The following is a 19,302-nucleotide window of genomic DNA, read 5'->3' on the forward strand; positions in this document are numbered from 1 at the left end:
GCTGTGTGAGGGGAGGGTCGGGTTGGGTGTAAGGGAAGAGTTCTTCACCAGAGGACAGTGGGCATGGAATGGGCTGCCAGGGCAGTGAGCACAGCCCCAAGCTTCCAGAGATCAAGGAGCATTTGAACAATGCTCTCAGACATAGGGAAAAGCATGATACAAACTATCAATCTCTGTGGAACAAGGGGTTGGATTTTATGTTCCTTGTGGATCAATTCCAACTCAAGATATTCTTGATTCTATGATTCTATGAAATATGTACATGTCAAAATTAATGAAGTGATATTCATTGTCATTTTCCACAGCTGAAGATGTCATTTACGGTAGCATTTGTCGCAAGTCTTCCAGCATGTCTAGGATAATTAGTTCCATGTTACACTTGATTATGTTACTTAGAGTCCTGTTCAGTGTAGTGTCAGGAAAAGTCAAGGCATTTGAGGCCCCATTTAAAACTCTGTGTCTAGATAATAAGTAGGCAACAAAGATAGAAGTTCTCATCTAGGCTAAGTACTGAATTTCAGATTGTTTCCAAATTTTCGCAGCCATATCCGGGGTTATTGACCTTGTTTGACTTGGGTCATTCATAAACAATCATAGAGAGTTCATTTAAATGAATAAACTGTAAAGTTTAACTCTAGCCCTCATTACTATTCCTGATACCATTTGCTGGTAATTCAACAGAGAAAAACAACAGATATGTTAAGTAGCTCCTTTAATTAATGCCTCTGAGTTAGTAACTAGTTAATAGAGCAAATATTAGATAGATAGTTTGCTCATGCTTGATTAATAGTGGTATAGACTTAGTATTTTAATAAATAAATCCTCATTAAAATTATTTCAGCAGATACTATAGTAACTTTTCACTGTCGAAAATTTTAGTGATGGTTCTACACATGAGCTTGATTTAGATATGTTTTCCTAGAAGAGTTGTTTTTGGTTTTCCTTTGATATAAATACTCTCTCGGTGAATCACAGCAGTTGTACCTTTCCTAGAGATAATAGCCACAAATACTTTAAGGTAGCCTTCATTCATTCTGTATACTCTGTATCCATCCATATGTTCTTTGACATATCACAGCCTTGATATCTGCTTTACATGGAGATACACTTTTCAGCTTACATTTACATATGTTCATAGAAGAAGAATCAAACTGATTCTTGGCAGTAAGCATTCTAAAAGTCAGTTCTGTTGTTGGAGTTACGTATCATTTTTGCATCTGATTTTCTTGTGTAGATAAGAGCAATGCAGCAAATTGTACAACACATTTCAGGGAATCACTGGCACTATAAGAGCGTTCTGGAGAATAGAAAAACCTAGTGAGAGCAGCTGAAGAAGTTGAATAAGAGTCTTCGGCATGCACAAAAGAGAAGCTGGAGGTCTCAGTTCTTTGCAGAGAGTTTAGTGCAGTCGGTAGGTATGGGTGTAGCGTGCATCTATCTTGTAGAAGTGGGTGATGTTGTTAATACACATTCCCACAAAATTTCTTATGCATTGTTCATTACTTGTACAATTATAGCAATATTTTTGTTCTGTAACCTATGTTAACTCTGTCCTTAACAGAAGAGCAGAACAAACGCTTTCAAGAAAACATGACAGTAGTTTCAAGGGAGTGAAAGAATTATTTTTAGCAGCTGGCTGTCTGCCTGTTGTCTTTTCAACTCATGCTTATGGTCTGTTCAAGATGCTTGCCAAAATTAGTTTGATATGGGTATATTCATGTTGCAGTGCAGATGCTATGGACTGTTGTATAATGATAGCAGAAAGGAACAGTCTGTGGAATCCGCTTTGGAAGGGTTAATCAAAACAGTTCTGAATTGTACTTTGAGAGAATGCTCAGCTTGGTGTTTCGAGTTGAATGAGGAAGGTGCTGTGAGTGGAGCTTCTTGAAGGCTTCTTAGCAACTTTGGGTAGTGGAAAGGGGGCTGAAAAATGCAAATATAACTTGTGTGTTTGTGATGCAGTTCAAGTCTGCCCATCCTCACAACTTCTGCCACTGTATGGGAGGTCTGCTGTCTCCTTCTTAGTTGTGTTTGTTCTGTGTGCTCTGCTCTCATCTATAACACCCTTTTTCTTTCCTGCAAGTGTGTTCACTGCCTTTCCCCATCTCCTTCACTTCTGCTCTTATAATAAGTAGCTTTTTTTCCTTCTAGAATGCCATTACTTTCTGACCAGAGCAGAAAGCAAGAGACCCTGCTTCTCTTTGTGACAGGGAGGCTGGAAGTGCCACTCTAAATATCCCGTCTTTTCCCTTTTTAACAGCACCAACAAAGGCATATGAATTAGGACTAATTTTTCTAGCTAGAGAGGACTATCATCAGTAAACAAAAATCTGCCACCTTAGGCTGCTGACTGCTTTGCCTGCAGTTTGGAGCTCAGAAACTATGCTACTTTCTAGGCTCACCCAGTTACGCTATGCCAGGGTTGTTATCATCTGGAAGAGACTTGATCTTTGGCAATATATGCTCTGTCTGCTTGGCAGAACATACCCAACTACCTGCCAGGATACACTTCTGAACTGAAAGTGCAGGTTGTGCTTTCAAGTTTTTTTGTTATCATTTGGTGATTTTATAAAGCAGTTTTTGAAAGTGTATGCTAGGATTTATTGGTGTTTCATATAGAAGAGTAAGGTCTCTTTTCTCAGTGAAATGTAATTCTTCAGAATTAATGTTTTATGAATTTGTCTTCATCATATTTGGCTAGAATGGTATTTTTCTCTAAGTGAAGCAGTAAATGGAAGAACTGTGTAAGGAATGGTATGCTGGATAGAGACTAGAGAAATCTCAGGTGCTGTTTCTGCTATGGAATTGTTCGGTGACCTTGGTAAAATCACTTAAACTGTTTGTGTGTCAGTTTTCTCTCTGTAAAATGAAGATAACAGAATAGGTGAGGGGTTATAAGAATTTCACAGACTCTTTTATTATAAATATGTTTTTAGATAATTGCTTTTACAGACATAATACACAACTGTGTAGATATTCTGGCAAACAAAATTCAGATTGTATGCTTGTTTTCAAGATCACACTTTTGTACTTTCCATACGAAGTTCCTGGCTTTTAAACACAAATTTCACTTGGCTGATTGATGCATGAATTGTAAACATTAGAACAGGAAAGGAAAGAGAGATATGAAAATGTTTGGTGCATAATAATAAATGAATCCAATTCTGAATGTGCTCAAACATGCTTTCATAGGTATCATTGCTCATTAACAACTTTAGAAGGGCTGTTTCATTCTACCCCCAAAAAAATCATTGTGAAATAAAATAAGTAACACTTTCTTTAACCTAGCCATCTGAAAATGACCTCCATCAGCTCCTGAAATATATTCAAATTTCATCAGTTAATTTAAGTGACAGACACACCTACAAAATCAGGTTTTGGCAGTGATGAAAAACATTACATTATCCAACTTGCTGCAAAGTGTTGATTTTCAGCTGTAAGATCATTCCTTTTTATCTTGTACTCCTCTGCTTTTGTTTTATTTATTTTTTTTTTTCATGTGGAAAAGAAGAGGAAAGAAGAGATATTAAGCCCAATCTGAGGATTTTTTTGTTGTTTTATTTTTACAAATGCTGGATTTCAAAGGTGGTTTTTTTTGTTTGTTTGCTTTTTTTTTCTCTTTTCGACAAAGGTGATTAATTAAAATTAACACTAGCCTTCATTTATGTAGCAACTCAGAATCTATGAAAGATAATTTAAATCATGTGATTATACTGATAATTGCATTGAATTTGAGCTGTTCTGTGCAGGATGCTTAAAATGCTCTTGTGTGGAGTTGAACGTCACTTGAAAAGTCCTCAAATATTATCCATGTAAGAAAACATAATAATAAGCGTGCTTCACTTAACGTTGTCATACTTTGTGAATCTTTTGATGTTAGAGAGATTGAATGCTGATTAAATTTAGCACTTACAGTGAGCTTATAAGCCAAATGGTGCTGCTGTACTTATCAAAGAGCAGATGTGCATTCTTGTCCTGTTTATGTGGAAGTCCACAGCTGGTACAAATCATAATGCCTCCATTATGCCACTTTGGATGTCTTAGAAAAGCAAAGTCGTCATCTGTACCTAAGTCAGCCCACCGCTGGGAGTGGAAAATGGTGCTTTTATTCTCAAGGTCCTTGAGCCCATTTTACAGGTTGCTCATCAGCTTTCTACACAAAAGCATTATTTTTCCAGCTTCCTTTCCTGAATATGGATGACAGATGTCTCTAAGGTTTTATTATTTGAATATCCAGACTTTTAGAAGTGTAAGGTGACTTACGTGAATTCAGGAGCTCATTTCACTCTTGCACAGGTTGTCTTGCTCAAAGCTTTTTTTCCATGCCAGTGTTCAACCTACTGCTTCTACTAAGCTGCCACAGAATTGCTGTTAAAGCAATGTGGGAAAATATATCCTGAATACATAAACTAGTCCAGACGCTTGACCTTAAAGGTAAAGGAATGAGTCAGTGAATGAGAGTCTGACTTATTTTAAAATACCCCATTGTGGGTTAATGAATATATCCAGTTATTCATACATTGCATATGCCCAGAAATGTAATTGAAGTTAATCTGAGTAGCACATCTATGCTCTGAAGAGCTGCATTTTTTTCCTCTTTGGAATTATTTAAACAGAAAGCTAGTCATATGTTATTTCATAGGAAACAGATGATGCAGGGTGAGTTTTAAACCAGTGGCAAGTAAATCACTTCATTTCCATTGTTTCAACAATGTTGACCAGTTTGCTGCCAGCTTGGATTTTCTAATTTTGATTTAAACACAAGATTTATAATGGCTTTGTTTGGCGATGGGACTAAGGGATTGATGGTACATGTGTATGTGGGATTCTCATCACTGTAAGGCAACACTGTGTTTTTGTGACAGAGTCTGTTTGACTGGTGCTGGATTTATGATAGAAATAATTCAGAACAGAGTAATAATTTTCCCTTGGCAATTACACTACCATTTGGTACTTTGTCCCTAAGGGGAAAACGAATGTGCTGGGATCTGTCCATAAGTTCAGTGGCTCAGTGTAAAGAACAAATCAAGGTCAAAATGCAGCTGAATACACACTGATGTTTCATAATATAGTCTAGATCTCTAGCTTTTATCTGACTTGTTAAGAGCTCATGTAACATAAAGATTATTTTGGATTGGTAAAGGATTTTTAGTGAAATATTTTTGTGATGAATATTTCATTACCACATTTGTTGCTTTCTATTTATTGTCTTTTTTTCTTTATAGCAATGGTCACTGTAGCAGTTTCTTCAGTGTAAGCAGAATAGTAGCTTGTTCAAGGGTCGGTGCTTATGATATTATATAATGTCCTACACAACTTTATATTCATATTACTTTTGAGAGGTCTTTGTCTGTCTCTGCTCTTGTCATAAAAATAGGGAACAACCTTTTTACCACAATTTGTCAGCAGCCTCTTTAGGCATGAAAAACCTGCTTGGTCAGAATTCTTTTCTAGAAATAATATGTCTAATGGCTAAAACAGATTCTTTGCTTGCCTGTGTTCTTGTTCTCCTCTTTGGTTCATTAAGAAAAAGTGAAATCCAGGAACATGGATGATAAGATAAACCTAATGTTTTGCCCTGTTTCTGACTGATGCTAAAGTTTTTTTTGCAACAGGAAAGGTTTACATGCTGGTAAAGCTGTTTGATTAGGACAGTTACATAAAGAGTAATAAAACAACCAATCATCTCAAATGTAATTGTTTTGGTCAAATTTTGCTTTCATTGGCATGTTTTTTACATTCAGTCCAAAGTTTACAGTACAAAGAAGGCTGGCTTAGAACTTGAAGAGGTTTTTTTTCTAAACAGGCTCTTCTCTGTATGACCAGTGATTCCAGTCAAAAACTTCTAATCTAGAATGCAGTAAAGACTCCAGCTTTTTATGTTTTACAGTGAAGTTACTTAAATAACATTTCATTTTAGAACATGTACATGGGTCTGCTAATACTCTTCCTTGAAGAGTTACTGGGAGAAGGACCAGAATTAAAATATCACTGTGCCCTTGGGAAAAGGAGTGCCAAAACTGTAGTGCTTCTAGGTTGTAGATTTGTGCTGCTTGAGACACCTGGAGAAACAGTATGATGTCTCAGACCAGTCATATGATTTCACATCACAGTATGCCTGTGGTGTTTATGTTTGTTACATGGTTTTAGTATAGCTTATAATCAATGATTTCTTGTAAGACAGATGATTTCTCAGTTTTCTTCTAACATGGATAGACTGGAAAAGAACCTCATTTCTTTGCTCTGGTGCATTTGGTAGGCAGTATCTGATGGTAGTTCTGCTGGGCTTTAAGGACAGAAATATGATAGCGAAAAGGACACAAGAAAAATACAGATTTTTGTCACTGATGTTCCACTGACACTGATGGAAAAGATTGCAAATCAAGCTGCATGTGTAGAGTGAAAAACTTAACATAGGATATTTGTACCTTTGAATAAATAATACCAGACAATTATATGACAGGGAAATTATTTTATGCTTTTCCCCTTGATGGGAAAGTTGCTACTATTACTTTTCCTTTTGTTGTAATGATAATTGTTAAACATTTTGTTAAAAATTTATAGAGGTCTGAATATGAGTTTGCAGAGAAATGTAGAACAGGCTCATTCTGTATTCTGCCTTCTTTCTTCATCTTAGTTGTTATCCTGCTCCATAAATGAGACAAGTGGTTTCAATTAGCAGTTGTCAGCCAACTGATGGTATTTCTTTGTCACAAGTCCTTTGACCTTCATTCCTTTGACCATTCCTTCCTACTTTACTAGGGACAAATATTTTGCTTTTGCTGACTGGATTCTACATAACCATTTTTGAAACTATTTCACTATTCACTATTCACAGACAGTGAAGGAGAATCCTAGGTACACAACAGGATACGTTGGCTAATAGATGAATTTGCCACTGCTCAAGTGAGCCAGTATGTCTTGCTGGATTCAGTGTCTCCAGGGGGGAGTCTTGAAATCAGTGCTGGACAAACTTTTGATGTAAATAATGTGATTATACAAAAATGCAAAGCTTGAGAAATAGCTGCTTGATTTTGTGAAGATGCAGAATAATAAAATCACAGAATGGTTTGGATTGGATGATCCTCTGATTCCAACCCCCTGCTATAGGCAGGCACACCTCCCTCTAGACCGGGTTGCTCCAAGCCTCAACCAGCCTGGCCTTGAATGCTTCCAAGGAGGAAGCATCCACGACTTCCCTGGGTTTCACCACTCTCACAGTAAAGAATTTCTTCCTGATATCTTGGCTAAATCTACCCTCTTCCAGTTTAAAACCAATTTTGCTTGTTCTGTCACTACCTGCCCTTCTGAAAAGTATCTCCCAAGCTTTCCTGTAGGTCCCCTTCAAGTACTGGAAGGCCACCATATGGTCCTCCAACAGCTTTCTCTTCTCCGGATTATGGAAGTTTAAAATGGTGAGATGATGAGAGCAGCAGTTTCCATTGTGAACAGGATGAGTAGCATCAGCTTAAAATCACAATTCTAAAACTGATTAGGAAAGCCAGAAGCTCATGAATAAGTAATAGATCTCGGAATTCAATGATTTTGTTTTGTTATGGAGAAGTTAAACTTACAAAGAAAAGGAAATAATCTGTTTTGCAGTGATGATTTCCCTTTTGTGATTAGCATAGAGAGACTCAATTTAGGCATGATCCTAAATGTCCATTAGTGCAGCTACAATAAACATTCATGTGTTTATTTTTTATGTAGCATGTTTTCTGAGCCATTCTTCTTGTTCTTTGATCCACCTTTCTCATGTCAGTCAAATTATCAGTACAATAATCACAAATCCCACTGGGATCTAATTATATATGTGGAACTTTGAGCAAGTTTACCTCTTTGCTAATATTATTACCTCCAAGATGTTTAACTCTGCAGTCAATCAAGCTTGCTTCTGCTCACATTATTATAGTTACACATCTTTACAAAGTGTTGAGACCTAAAATTCATACTGCTTCAGAAATAAGAAAGGCTTGTAAAGATGAAGTAATTCCTATTCAGCTTACTTTCTCAGTTTTCAGATGTACTGAACTCTGTCACTATCCACTCTGAGAGGCCCATTCTCCTTTCACATCTGTTAAGTGGCTGAGTGACTTAGTGAACTCAAGTCATCTCAACTTTCCTTGCTTGAGTCTGCTCTGTAACGAGCTGAGAACAGGACCTTGCTGACAATATGGAGACAAAGATGACAGCATAGTGGAAAGCATATTATGAGCATGTGGCATAGATAATTTTGAAATATCATATATGAACTCTCCCACAAGAATTTGAAAGGAAGAGGATTATGAAACACAAAGGCTTACATGGATATGCTGCACTTTAAAAGAAAACATTTTTTTGGATCAGTCTATTTCAAAGATTTAAGCAAAGTAGTTCTTAAAAGAACTGTTGTTACAATTGAGATCACAATTTATGTATGTATGTATGTATCTGTAATTGTCTTTATTTGCTGTAACAAGCAGTCACGTATGCATCTTTTCCATGTAATGGAAATTAAGAGAACCATTGGTGACCAACAAGGACAAAATATATGTATCATACTGAAGCCTATGTTAAACTGAAACTTGTGGACTCCAGCTTCCTGAGTTTAAGTGTTTAATGAAAATGAAATCATTATCTCCTTTCTAGGCAGGTAGAGAACTCCTGTGGGATTTAAATACATGCATCAGCAGAAGAACAGACTTGTGTGTTCTGGCAAGTTCACACCCACAGGGTTACACCTTGTTTTTGCAATCTGGGTAGTTAAGAAAAAATACTGTTTTGAAAAAGAAAATGAGTACAAATCCTAAAATGTGATGTTTCCAGTACTTAGATCTAAAAAGCAGCTTCCAAATGCTGTATAGGTCTTTACTTGTAAATCTAAAACTAAATACAAAAAAAAAAAAAAAAAAAAAAGTTCTTGAAACTCTACTAAACTCTTTTCCTTTTGGGGAGAGATTTTTTATGTCAGTTAAAGAGCAGGGCAAAATTCTACCTGATTGATTGATTGATTGATAAACCTATGGAAAAAAAATTGCTTACATGGAAAGTGCTGAAAAACTCTTAACCAAAATATGTCATTGGATGCTACTTCAGTTTAATACAGTAAGTTGTTCTAAAATGGCTTACAGTTAGAAGACAAGGAAGCTATGAAGGAGAGAGAAAAGTGTGGGGAGGAAAACTATGAAACTAAAGGAACCCTATTCACTATTAGTTCTTCCGAGATGACTGAGGCCATTTGAAATGATCTCTGAAAAAACATACCTTGACTTGTTGATTTTATGCAGACAACTTTACTTCATTGTTTGTATTTTCTATAGCTACTAAAATCTGTATGTATTAAGGATAGCTTGTTTAGTCTTCTTTCATGTTTTTTTCATACCTTCCTTCATCCAGTATGTAGGTTTTCCCATGTGTTGAGAGAGACGGTGTGTTCTGCTTTTTATACAGTTGTCTTTTATGTCATTATAGTGTGATGAGTTTATCACGTTTGTCTGCCTTTTAATGTCTTTTGGGAAAAAAAAAAGTCATTTTTGCTTTATAATGTATCTCCTGCAAAATCAATTTAATACTAACTTCATTTATTGCGCAGAGCTGGTTATTTGCCTCAGAATATTCCTTTGGAGATTATCAGATACCTTTCAGAGGAGAAGGATTTTCTACCTTGGCATGCAGCCAGCCAAGCTCTTTATCCTCTAGATAAATTACTGGACCGCACAGAAAACTACAACATCTTCAGTGTAAGAGATGCATAGTCTCCCTATCTCTTTCTCTCTTCCCTCACTCCCTTTTATTACCAAGAATTGAACTATCCTCCAGTTAGATTCTGTAAGTGACCTAGGGATACTAACTTCCTTCCTAATTATTCCCTTTTTAAACATACAGGTGTTCAAGCTTTGGTTCATTTGCATTTGAACAGTAATGACTTGTTTGAGATGCATATGATAAATGGAAGGACAAGTAATTATTTCTCCTACAGAATACTACAACAAACAAAGTATTCTACTTAAAAGAGCCAAAGTAATCTATTTCCAGATTTTTATCTGTTGTGGAGCCCCTCAGCTGTATTTGGATTGATACCCAAGCTCAGCAAGAACATCACATGCAGGCACAACTTACACAGGATGCATGCCACTGAAGTAAAGATTTGTAGTCATTATTTTCTCCAAAAAGCCATTGTGAATTCGATGCAGTTACCTTAATTAACAAGGATTAGATCACCATTGAATCAGAAGCCCATTCATAATTGGGTCCGAAGGGACAGCAGTAGCAACTAGCAATAGGTAATTAAGATGGACATGACAAATATTTTACCAAGGGAAAAAAGAAAATCCTAGCTATGCTGAAATGTGTTTAATGAAAGTACAGTGAATTTTATGTAGTTTACATATTTTGAATGTTGTGTAATTTAATAAAGATATTTGAGTGAGAACACCCTAAAGCTTGAAATGTTTAGATGTGCTTTTTTCTTCTTAGATGTGCATTTGTTTCTGTGTGTGTACATGTGTTTATACACACATGCTCAGAAGGCAGGAAGCTAGAGGTGACTATGTATATATAAATCCATACACATATAAATATATATGCAGAGCTACCTGCTCTCTGCATTGTAGGCTTTCATGCAAACCAGAGCTGTATCATGAAGTGATGTTGAATTAATTTGCATTTGCAGTCTGTTATTAACTACACAGAAAAATTCTTACCAGACTGCCATTGGTATTTCACTTTTAAACACACCTGTGTAAAGAAAAGACAATTTTAATAAATAAAAACAGTAAAATTCACAGCTGGCTTGTGTTTTATCACTACTGATGAGAGCTTTGAAAGCAGAGGTGATAGGAGAGGAAATAAAAAGTCATTTTAGTCACAGAATAACATATCTGCTAGAGAAAGTGGCGCTATGAATCTCCTTTTGTCCTAACATCACATATACGTGCCCATGCATCTATAATAATAAAGCAGATGCTATTCTGTGCAGTTCTTTATATTTCAGTTCTGTTTTTCAAATTGGTGAATTTTACTGGCAGAAGATTATGCTGAATACGACAGTTGTTTTCTTTACAACTGGTCAAAATATGTAAATACATCTCCTGTGTAAAAAATAAGCTAAAATACATCTTGTGCTGGGTTTGTTGCTTAAAATATAGTGTAATTAAATGGTACAAAGCTCATTTGCAGCCACGTTATTCAATATTCTGAGGTCAATTGACTGTGCCTACAGACCATTTTTGCCCTGACTGTGACTATCAAAACAATATTCTTTTAAAAATGAACATACATGGTATAGTTGAGATTAACTGTAGATTAGATGTAAAGCTATTGGCATTCTTGCAGCTTTCCAGCCATATACTGTGAGTTCAAAATAGCATGTCGGAAACCCCAAATTGTTATATTTATTATGACATAAACTGGCTAATATGAGGCATCTGATCAATTAGCTTTTCTACAGATTGTTTCTCACTACACCAATGAAGGAAAATTTTATGTGGACTTTGCTTACTGTTGATTGTATTTCAAGTTTGAAACAAAGACCAAAACTAAATGTTAACACTGAATATTCTTTTCCTCTTCAGGAGTATATTTTAAGACAAGTCGCATCAATGTATCTCAAGCTTGGATGGCCAACGAATAATTTAAACAAATCACTTGTTCAAGCATCCTACCAACATGAGTACTGTTATATTTCTTTGTTATTGGTTTTTGTTTATTTGTTTTCTTACAGAATGTAGATGTAATATTGCACAAAATGATCTTCAGCATGTCATACTTTCCTAGCTCTCTCTTCCTTCTGGTTTTTCTTTTGGGGTTAAAAAGAGAGCAGTGAGATGTTGTGAGATGAATTCTGTCTTCCTTAGTTTGAAGAACACTATTCATTAAGCATTAATTTAATATTTGTCTGCACTGGATATTTAAGAACTTGGACTCTTGACCACAGGAGATCTGAAGACTGAATAAATGTAAATGAAATCGAATTTTGATGCATAACCTTTCCTTTACTGTTGCAGCAGCTATAGACTTGCTTTTGTAACTAGATTATTATCTTTGATTTGTTACACAACTATCTGCTGCCACTATGTTATAAGAAATGCATATTTGTAAATTTTGTACTGCGTTTATTAATGGAACCTTATTTCTTTCTTTGGGCAGAGAGTTGCGCCGGGAAGTCATCATGTTGGCCTGCAGCTTTGGTAACAAACACTGTCACCAGCAGGCTGCAACATTAATTTCAGATTGGATTTCTAGCAATAGAAACCGGTAAGTGGAAAATAAATGTTATTACTCCTCTTTTCCTACTCAGAGTCAGTATAGCTGGCCTCCTCTTCCTTTCATGACCCCCCATAGTGGCCAACTCTGCGGAGTGATATGGGATGAAGAAGAGGTCATCAGCCATTATTAAAATCTGTGGGGCTTCAAAATAAATAATTTTATTCACATGTATGACTGAGTGGAGGGGACACCAATGCAGCCTCTGCTCACTCCTGATAACTTGCCGTCAAATAATGATATGCTAGAGGGCAAAAAACCAGAGTTTTCAGGAGGAGTTTAAAGGAAGAAAGATAAAAGAGCATTGCATCAGCAGACAAATACAGGTCTGTCTAATCCAGAGAGCAGAATGTGCCAAATGATAGGAAAAGTGAGGGAGGCTAGAGGCAGAAGGACTGAGGAGTAAGAAGGAGTTGGAACAATATATGTAAGGGAAATACTATACTGTACTTAAAGGTGAAGAGTTGGAAGTTAAATGTGATTCAGAAATAGATGGAAAAGCTCACATAAGGTTTCACAGAGGGTAGGATGATAACTGATGTATTGAGCAGTAACAGCATAGAGCTTGTCTGACAGAAAATTTGTTAGGCTGTCCTGGCACGGGGTTATACAGCTTGGGAAGGGAACACAGGCCATGGTCAGTATATGAAATTTATCTTTTAAGTGCGAAAAAACAAATACTTTTAAATTACTGAAAATACAAGTAGCAATCAGTAGACAGTGAGATAAGTACAGACTGTAGATTAAGACTATGAGTCCATGAGAAAGAACAATGGATTTTCTCATTCTGTAGCATATGGGTGTAGAGGTATGCATTTGTGTAAATATGACAATTTGGTTTAAAATAGCCTTTCATAAAAATGAGAAAAAGAGAAAAAGTCTTATTTTTTTAGTCCTAATCTTGTGTTAGAACTTCAAAAGGATCAGATCTCTGTAGACATACAGGCATTTAGGATTTATCAAAGACATCTCAGCCCATCAGGTGTTTATTTGCAGTTGAAATATGTCTCTCTCTCTCCTTTTGTAATCTTTAAAAATCCTTTGCAGGCATATCCAATTACATAGTACTTGATAGTACCTCAGTGTTTTTTAAAAACAACCATCAAAATAGGCATGACTGGAAATTGTATTTCCATAAGAACTTGAAACATCCACAGATATCTTGGAATTAGAATCATAGAATCATAGAATCAAAAGGTTGGAAACGACCTACAAGATCATCTAGTCCAACCGTCTCCTCATCACCATTGCCACCACGAGCACCTCCTCATCCAGACGCCTCTTGAACACTGCCAGGGACGGCGACTCCATCACCTCTCTAGGCAGCCATTCCAGTGCCTGACCACTCTCTGAGAGAAAAAGTTCTTCCTTATGTCCAATCTAAACCTCCTCTGATATAACTTGCGGCCATTACCCGTGTCCTGCTCGTTGCCTAGGAGAAGAAGCCAAATCTCTCTTCACCACAACCTCCCTTCAGGAAGTTGTAGAGTGCAATGAGGTCTCCCCTGAGCCTCCTCTTCTCCAGACTAAACAATCCGAGCTCCCTCAGCCACTCCTCATAAGACTTGTGCTCCAGACCCCTCACCAGTTTTGTTGCCCTTCTCTGGACACGCTCCAGAACCTCAGCGTCTTTCTTGTAGTGAATGGCCCAAAACTGAACACAGTACTCGAGGTGCGGCCTCACCAGTGCTGAGTACAGGGGGATGATCACCTCCCTGCTCCTGCTGGCCACATTATTTCTAATGCAGACCAGGATGGCATTGGCCCTCTTGGCCACCTGGGCACACTGTCGGCTCATGTTCAGCCGAGCATCAACCAACACCCCCAGGTCCCTCTTTTCTTCACAGTCATCCAGCCACTCATCCCCAAGCCTATAATGCTGCATGGGGTTGTTGTGGCCAAAGTGCAGGACCCGACACTTGGCCTTGTTGAACCTCAGCCCATTCACCTCAGCCCAGCGATCCAGCTTGTCTAAATCCCTCTGAAGGGCCTCCCTACCCTCAGACAGATCGACACCACCTCCCAACTTGGCGTCATCTGCAAACTTACTGAGGGTACACTCAGTCCTCTTCATCTAGGTCATCAATAAAGATATTAAACAAGATGGGTCCCAGTACTGACCCCTGGGGGACAGCACTTGTTACGGGTTGCCAGCTGGACTTAACTCCATTCACCACTACCTGTTGGGCACAGCCCTCTAGCCAGTTCCTTACCCAAAGAAGGGTATTCCATGTTCAGACTACAGGCAGCCAGTTTCCCCAGAATACTGTGAGAGACCATGTCAAAAGCTTTGCTGAAGTATAGGTAGACTACATCAACAGCCCTTCCCTCATCTACCAGTCTGGTCACGCTGTCATAGAAGGAGATGAGGTTGGTCAAGCATGACCTGCCTTTCACAAACCTGTGCTGGCTGGGTCTGATCCCCTGGACAACACGCACATGCCATGAAATCTCATCCAAGATGATTTACTCCATAACTTTTCCTGGTACCGAGGTCAGGCTGACAGGCCTGTAGTTCCTCGGATCCTCTTTACGGCCCTTCTTGAAGATGGGAGTCACATCAGCAACCCTCCAATCCTCTGGGACCTCACCAGTTAACCAGGAGCACTGATAGTTGGCTGAGAGCGGCTCGGCAATCACCCCCGCCAGCTCCCTCAGCACCTGAGGGTGTAGCCCATCCGGTCCCATGGACTTGTGACAATCCAGGTGAAGGAGAAGCTCTCTGACTGTCTCCACCTGAATCGCTGGGGGCATATTCTGAGTAGCATCCCAGACTTCCAGATCAGGGCATAAAAAGCCCAGGGGATAACTGATCTGGCTATTAAAGGCAGATGTAAAGAGGGCATTGAGGACCTCAGCCCTGTGTATGACTATGTACCTTTAAACATTGTATGGTTGGGTTAAAATTTTCTTGTGTAAGATGATTTCAGATACATTCACAATGAAATATATGCCCTAAGTTATATATACCCTTAGGCTGCAATGATATGTATTAAACTGTTCAAAAAGGAAATTGTAGAGAAATAATAATTGAAAACAATCTGGAAAAGTAATTTACTTAGATATTCATTTACAAAATTGTATAATCAAACCTAACACCATTTATTAGTATGCACAGTAGTATATTATTCAGTGTTAAGATGCTGCCACCCAGCAAAGCTTTCTCCTAGCCTGTGTCTTCATTCCTTCCAAAAGAATTGAAGGAGTCATAAGAAAAAGGAAAAAAAAAAAAAAGCAAACACCTTATTGCTTTGCTAACAATAGCAAGAGAGGAAAGGCATAAATTTAAGGAGCCGTCTGAAGATTCATCCTAGACTTTCTATGAGGCCATTCTCAGGAGCACAAGATTGTGGCTGCCAGCATATGACTAGTATTATGATAAAAGCATCACAGCAGGGCAGAGGAAGAGAATAGCTACTAAGCTAAAGCGGTACATTTCTCCAAAGGAACTGCATGCTTTTGAAAAATAGCTGCAACAAGTAATGTAATTATAGAATATGGATTGACACTCAGCTGATAAATAGAGATACTATCTGCAAAGAAGACAGAAATACATTTTTGTTTATTTATAAAGATTATAGTATTTGTTCTATTCCTCACCCAAATTCTATTCTCAGAGCAGTTTCACATGCTGAATGTAACTAACAAATGAGCAGATTCATTTAGTATCTACTCACATTGAAAAGGTTAGTAGTATCCAGAGAATTGTGGTCAGTGGCCCCACATCTGGATGGAGATCAGTGACAAGTGTTGTCCCTCAGGGTTCAGTACTGGGTCCAATACTCTTAAATATCTTCATCGATGACATTGACTGTGGGATCAAGTGCACCCTCAGCAAGTTTGCTGATGACACCAAGCTGTGGGGTGCATTTGGCACTCATGGGGATGGAATGCCATCTACTGGGACCTAGACAGGCTTGAGCAGTGGGCCCAGAAGGACTTCATGAGGTTTGGTAATCCAAGTGCAAGGTCTTGCACCTGGGTTGAGGCAACCTCCACTACCAATGTAACCACAGGGATGAAATGGTTGAGTACAGCCCTGCAGAAAAGGACCTGACGGTACTGGTGGATGGTAAGCTCTATATGTGCCAGCAATATGCCATTGCAGTCCAGAAAACCAGCTGTGTCCTGGTCTGCATCAAAAGAAGTGTAGCCAGCAGGCTCAAAGGAGGTGATCCTACCCTTCTGCTCTGTGGTGGTAAGGGCTCACTTGAAGTACAGAATCCATCTGTAGAGTCCTCAGTGCAGAAGAGACATGGACCTACTGGAGCCCATCCAGAGGAGAGCCACAAAAATAATCCAAAGAATGGAACACCTCTCCTATGAGGACAGACTGAGAGAGCCTATAAAAGTCTTTTACAGTGAGGGTGGTGAGGCACTGGAACAGGTCACCCAGAGAGGTGGTGGAAGTACCCATCTTTGGAGACTTTCAGTGCCAGGCTGGGCCAGGCTCTGAGTAATATGACCTAGCTGTGAGTGTCCCTGTTGACTGCAGAGAGTTGGACTAGATTATCTTTAAAGATCTCTTCCAACTCTGAAGATTGTACAATATTATGATTCTATTAGCAACTCTGTAGACAGTCAGCCTATATTTTAAAATTTGTCAGTGTTTTCTCACGAATGATCAGATTCCTTCAGCGTAGAGGTACCACAAATCACTTTTGTTCAGTTTAAACTGATTTGAAAATAAAGCAGTAAATTATGTGGTACCGTCTCCAGCAAGAAGTGTTGGAGAGGCTTTTGGTAAAAAGAAAGATAGGAGTATTTTCAAGTTTATGGCATATAGGTCTAATTTGAGTTTGACTATGAAACCAAAAGTAAAGATTAATTTGCAACTTTTCTGCCTATTTTTTTTTTTTAAGAAATGTTTCATACTATGAAGTAATTCACAAGCAACAGACTCTAGAATGAGACTAGTGAATTAGTTCCACGATCTTAATCAATACAAAATCAGTGTAATATTGAGTGTAAATGTTCATGAAAGTGTACAGGCAGTAAACCATGTAAAGGGGGTTGTTGACTTTCTGGCAGCTACTTCAGTCAAATTTTGAACGAGCATAACAGAATGCCTAATTATTAATGCCATATAAATGCTAAAATTCATAACTTTTTGCCATGTTTTTAATCTATAGATTTTTAGAAGTTCTTATGAAATGAGTCTCTATTTTACTGGTATAATTTAATTGTGGATAAAGTGTTACGTAATATAGAAAAACACAGTGATGTCTAACTCTGTTTTATCAGCATTTGCCTGCAGTTTCTGTTGTTCCTAGTAATTATATTTAGTCTGGTAGGTCCAAAAATTAATTACCAGCTACTCTTCACTATAGGGTACTGAAATAATCATAATTATCAGTTACTGTTTGTACTTTGTAATTACATGGTCTTTACTGTGCAAATAATTTACCACTGTTCATGAAGTAAAATAGTGGTCATTCATAACACAAAGCCAAAAATCCTCTTTGTATTTCCAGCATTATTTGGAAAAAGCCATTAGATTTCCATTCCAACCATGGCAGTTCAGATTTTCTTAAGGAATTAGTGAATAATAGTGCTCTGCAACATCAGCCTCCATTCACAAAAGTAAAAATCACCTACGTGACTTGAAAGTCTTTAATTTGTAAAGTGGCTTAAGTATTGCAGTGCCTCATTTTTGGATGCCTGGCACACTGGGCAGAATCATATGTTTGGAATTGCCCTTCCTATGAGGAGATTAGGAACCTGTTAATGAGGTTGATGGCAGCTGGTATGCTGAGTGAAGAGCCTCCTAAGAAGGGACTCTGAAGAGAGTATGGTCACTCTTTAGGGACTAGCACTAGTGTGTAAACTGCAGTTATAGAGTTAGGGATTCTTTCAATGGATGTCTTTCAAAATTGTCACTAGAGGTCCACTTCTTTGCTTTCCAAACACAATCAACAGAGGAGCAGTACTGTGATTAGTCAGTAACAGATTGCAGTAGAGCTTCAGCGTTAATACCTCACCCCACCTTTGCAGTATGTAGACCACCCTCATCACTTCTCTGTGAGATCATCCAGTCACAGAATCATGCAATTCTATGCCCCTGGGGTGGTGCAGGGTTGCCACCCACTGGATCAGGCTGCCCAGGGTGCTATCCAGTCTGGCCTTGGAATGCCTCCAGGGATGAGGTATCCACAGGTGGAGCCTTATGAAGGCAAATGAGGAGGACAATCCACTCCCCCACCCTGCTGCCACCCCTCCTATGATTTGGTTCACCATACAGTTGGCCTTCCCAGCTACAAGCACATGGTGCTGACTCATCTCAAGCTTTTTATCTGTCGATGTCTGGGGCTGGCTTAAGGCTCCGCAGCACACTTTACTCCTCTAACTGAAGCTCTGTTACTGTGTCTTATTTAGTTAGCAAGAGAAATAATTCATCTCTCCTGCCTAAAAATGAGTGTTCATCTGAAAGAAGAAGGCTTGAACACCTGAAATATCAAGATTACTTATTATGTAAAGGATTTGAGGTGGTATTACTCACTACCATTTTTAGAAGAAAAAATAAGAAACATAAAAAACTGTAGCTCGAGATAGAAGCAGCAATCCAAAGACATATCATTTAAGTAGTTCTAATAGGACAAGACATCTGGTTGTACCAGTCTATCTTTATATTTTAATCCCTACAGTTGTTAAAAAGATGCAGTTATTTCTTTTAGCTGAAAATCTGAGGTTAGACTTGAGGTTATGATCTATTGTCTTTTTAGTCATGGAATTTAAGAATTTTTCTCTTCTGAAATGGCTGAACACTCTGAAATGTTTTGCTTGAAAGCCTGCATTGACTTCTGACTTAATACAAAGACCAACATTTTTGCTCTGCCAGCTTGGGATATATGCCAATCTTATACTGATGCACTGCAGACAATTGAAGCTTCTTTGCTGGTGTTTAGAAGAATATAAGCTCAGTTCAAAACATGTAAGCACATTAAAATTTCCCTGGTAGTTTGAGAACATAAGGTTACTGGAATTCAGTCAACAGCAGAATGCTATACAAGAGAATCTACTGTTGGTTGAAAATTAAGATGTTTGCTTTTACCTTCATTT

The 19,302-nt window shown here is 38.1% G+C and overlaps 1 protein-coding gene across 1 annotated transcript in view; it reads left to right on the forward strand.

Annotated features, from left to right (window-relative positions):
- The window catches only part of TRHDE (thyrotropin releasing hormone degrading enzyme), a 214,923-nt gene that overhangs the window by 173,320 nt on the left and 22,301 nt on the right, over positions 1-19,302 (forward strand). The window contains exons 13-15 of the mRNA XM_048941084.1: positions 9,572-9,719; positions 11,553-11,650; positions 12,127-12,234. Of these exons, the coding sequence (XP_048797041.1) occupies positions 9,572-9,719; positions 11,553-11,650; positions 12,127-12,234 (354 nt within the window). The remainder of the gene's footprint in view (positions 1-9,571; positions 9,720-11,552; positions 11,651-12,126; positions 12,235-19,302) is intronic.

Source organism: Lagopus muta, chromosome 1 (assembly GCF_023343835.1).
Source record: "Lagopus muta isolate bLagMut1 chromosome 1, bLagMut1 primary, whole genome shotgun sequence".
Classification (NCBI taxonomy): Eukaryota; Metazoa; Chordata; class Aves; order Galliformes; family Phasianidae; genus Lagopus; species Lagopus muta.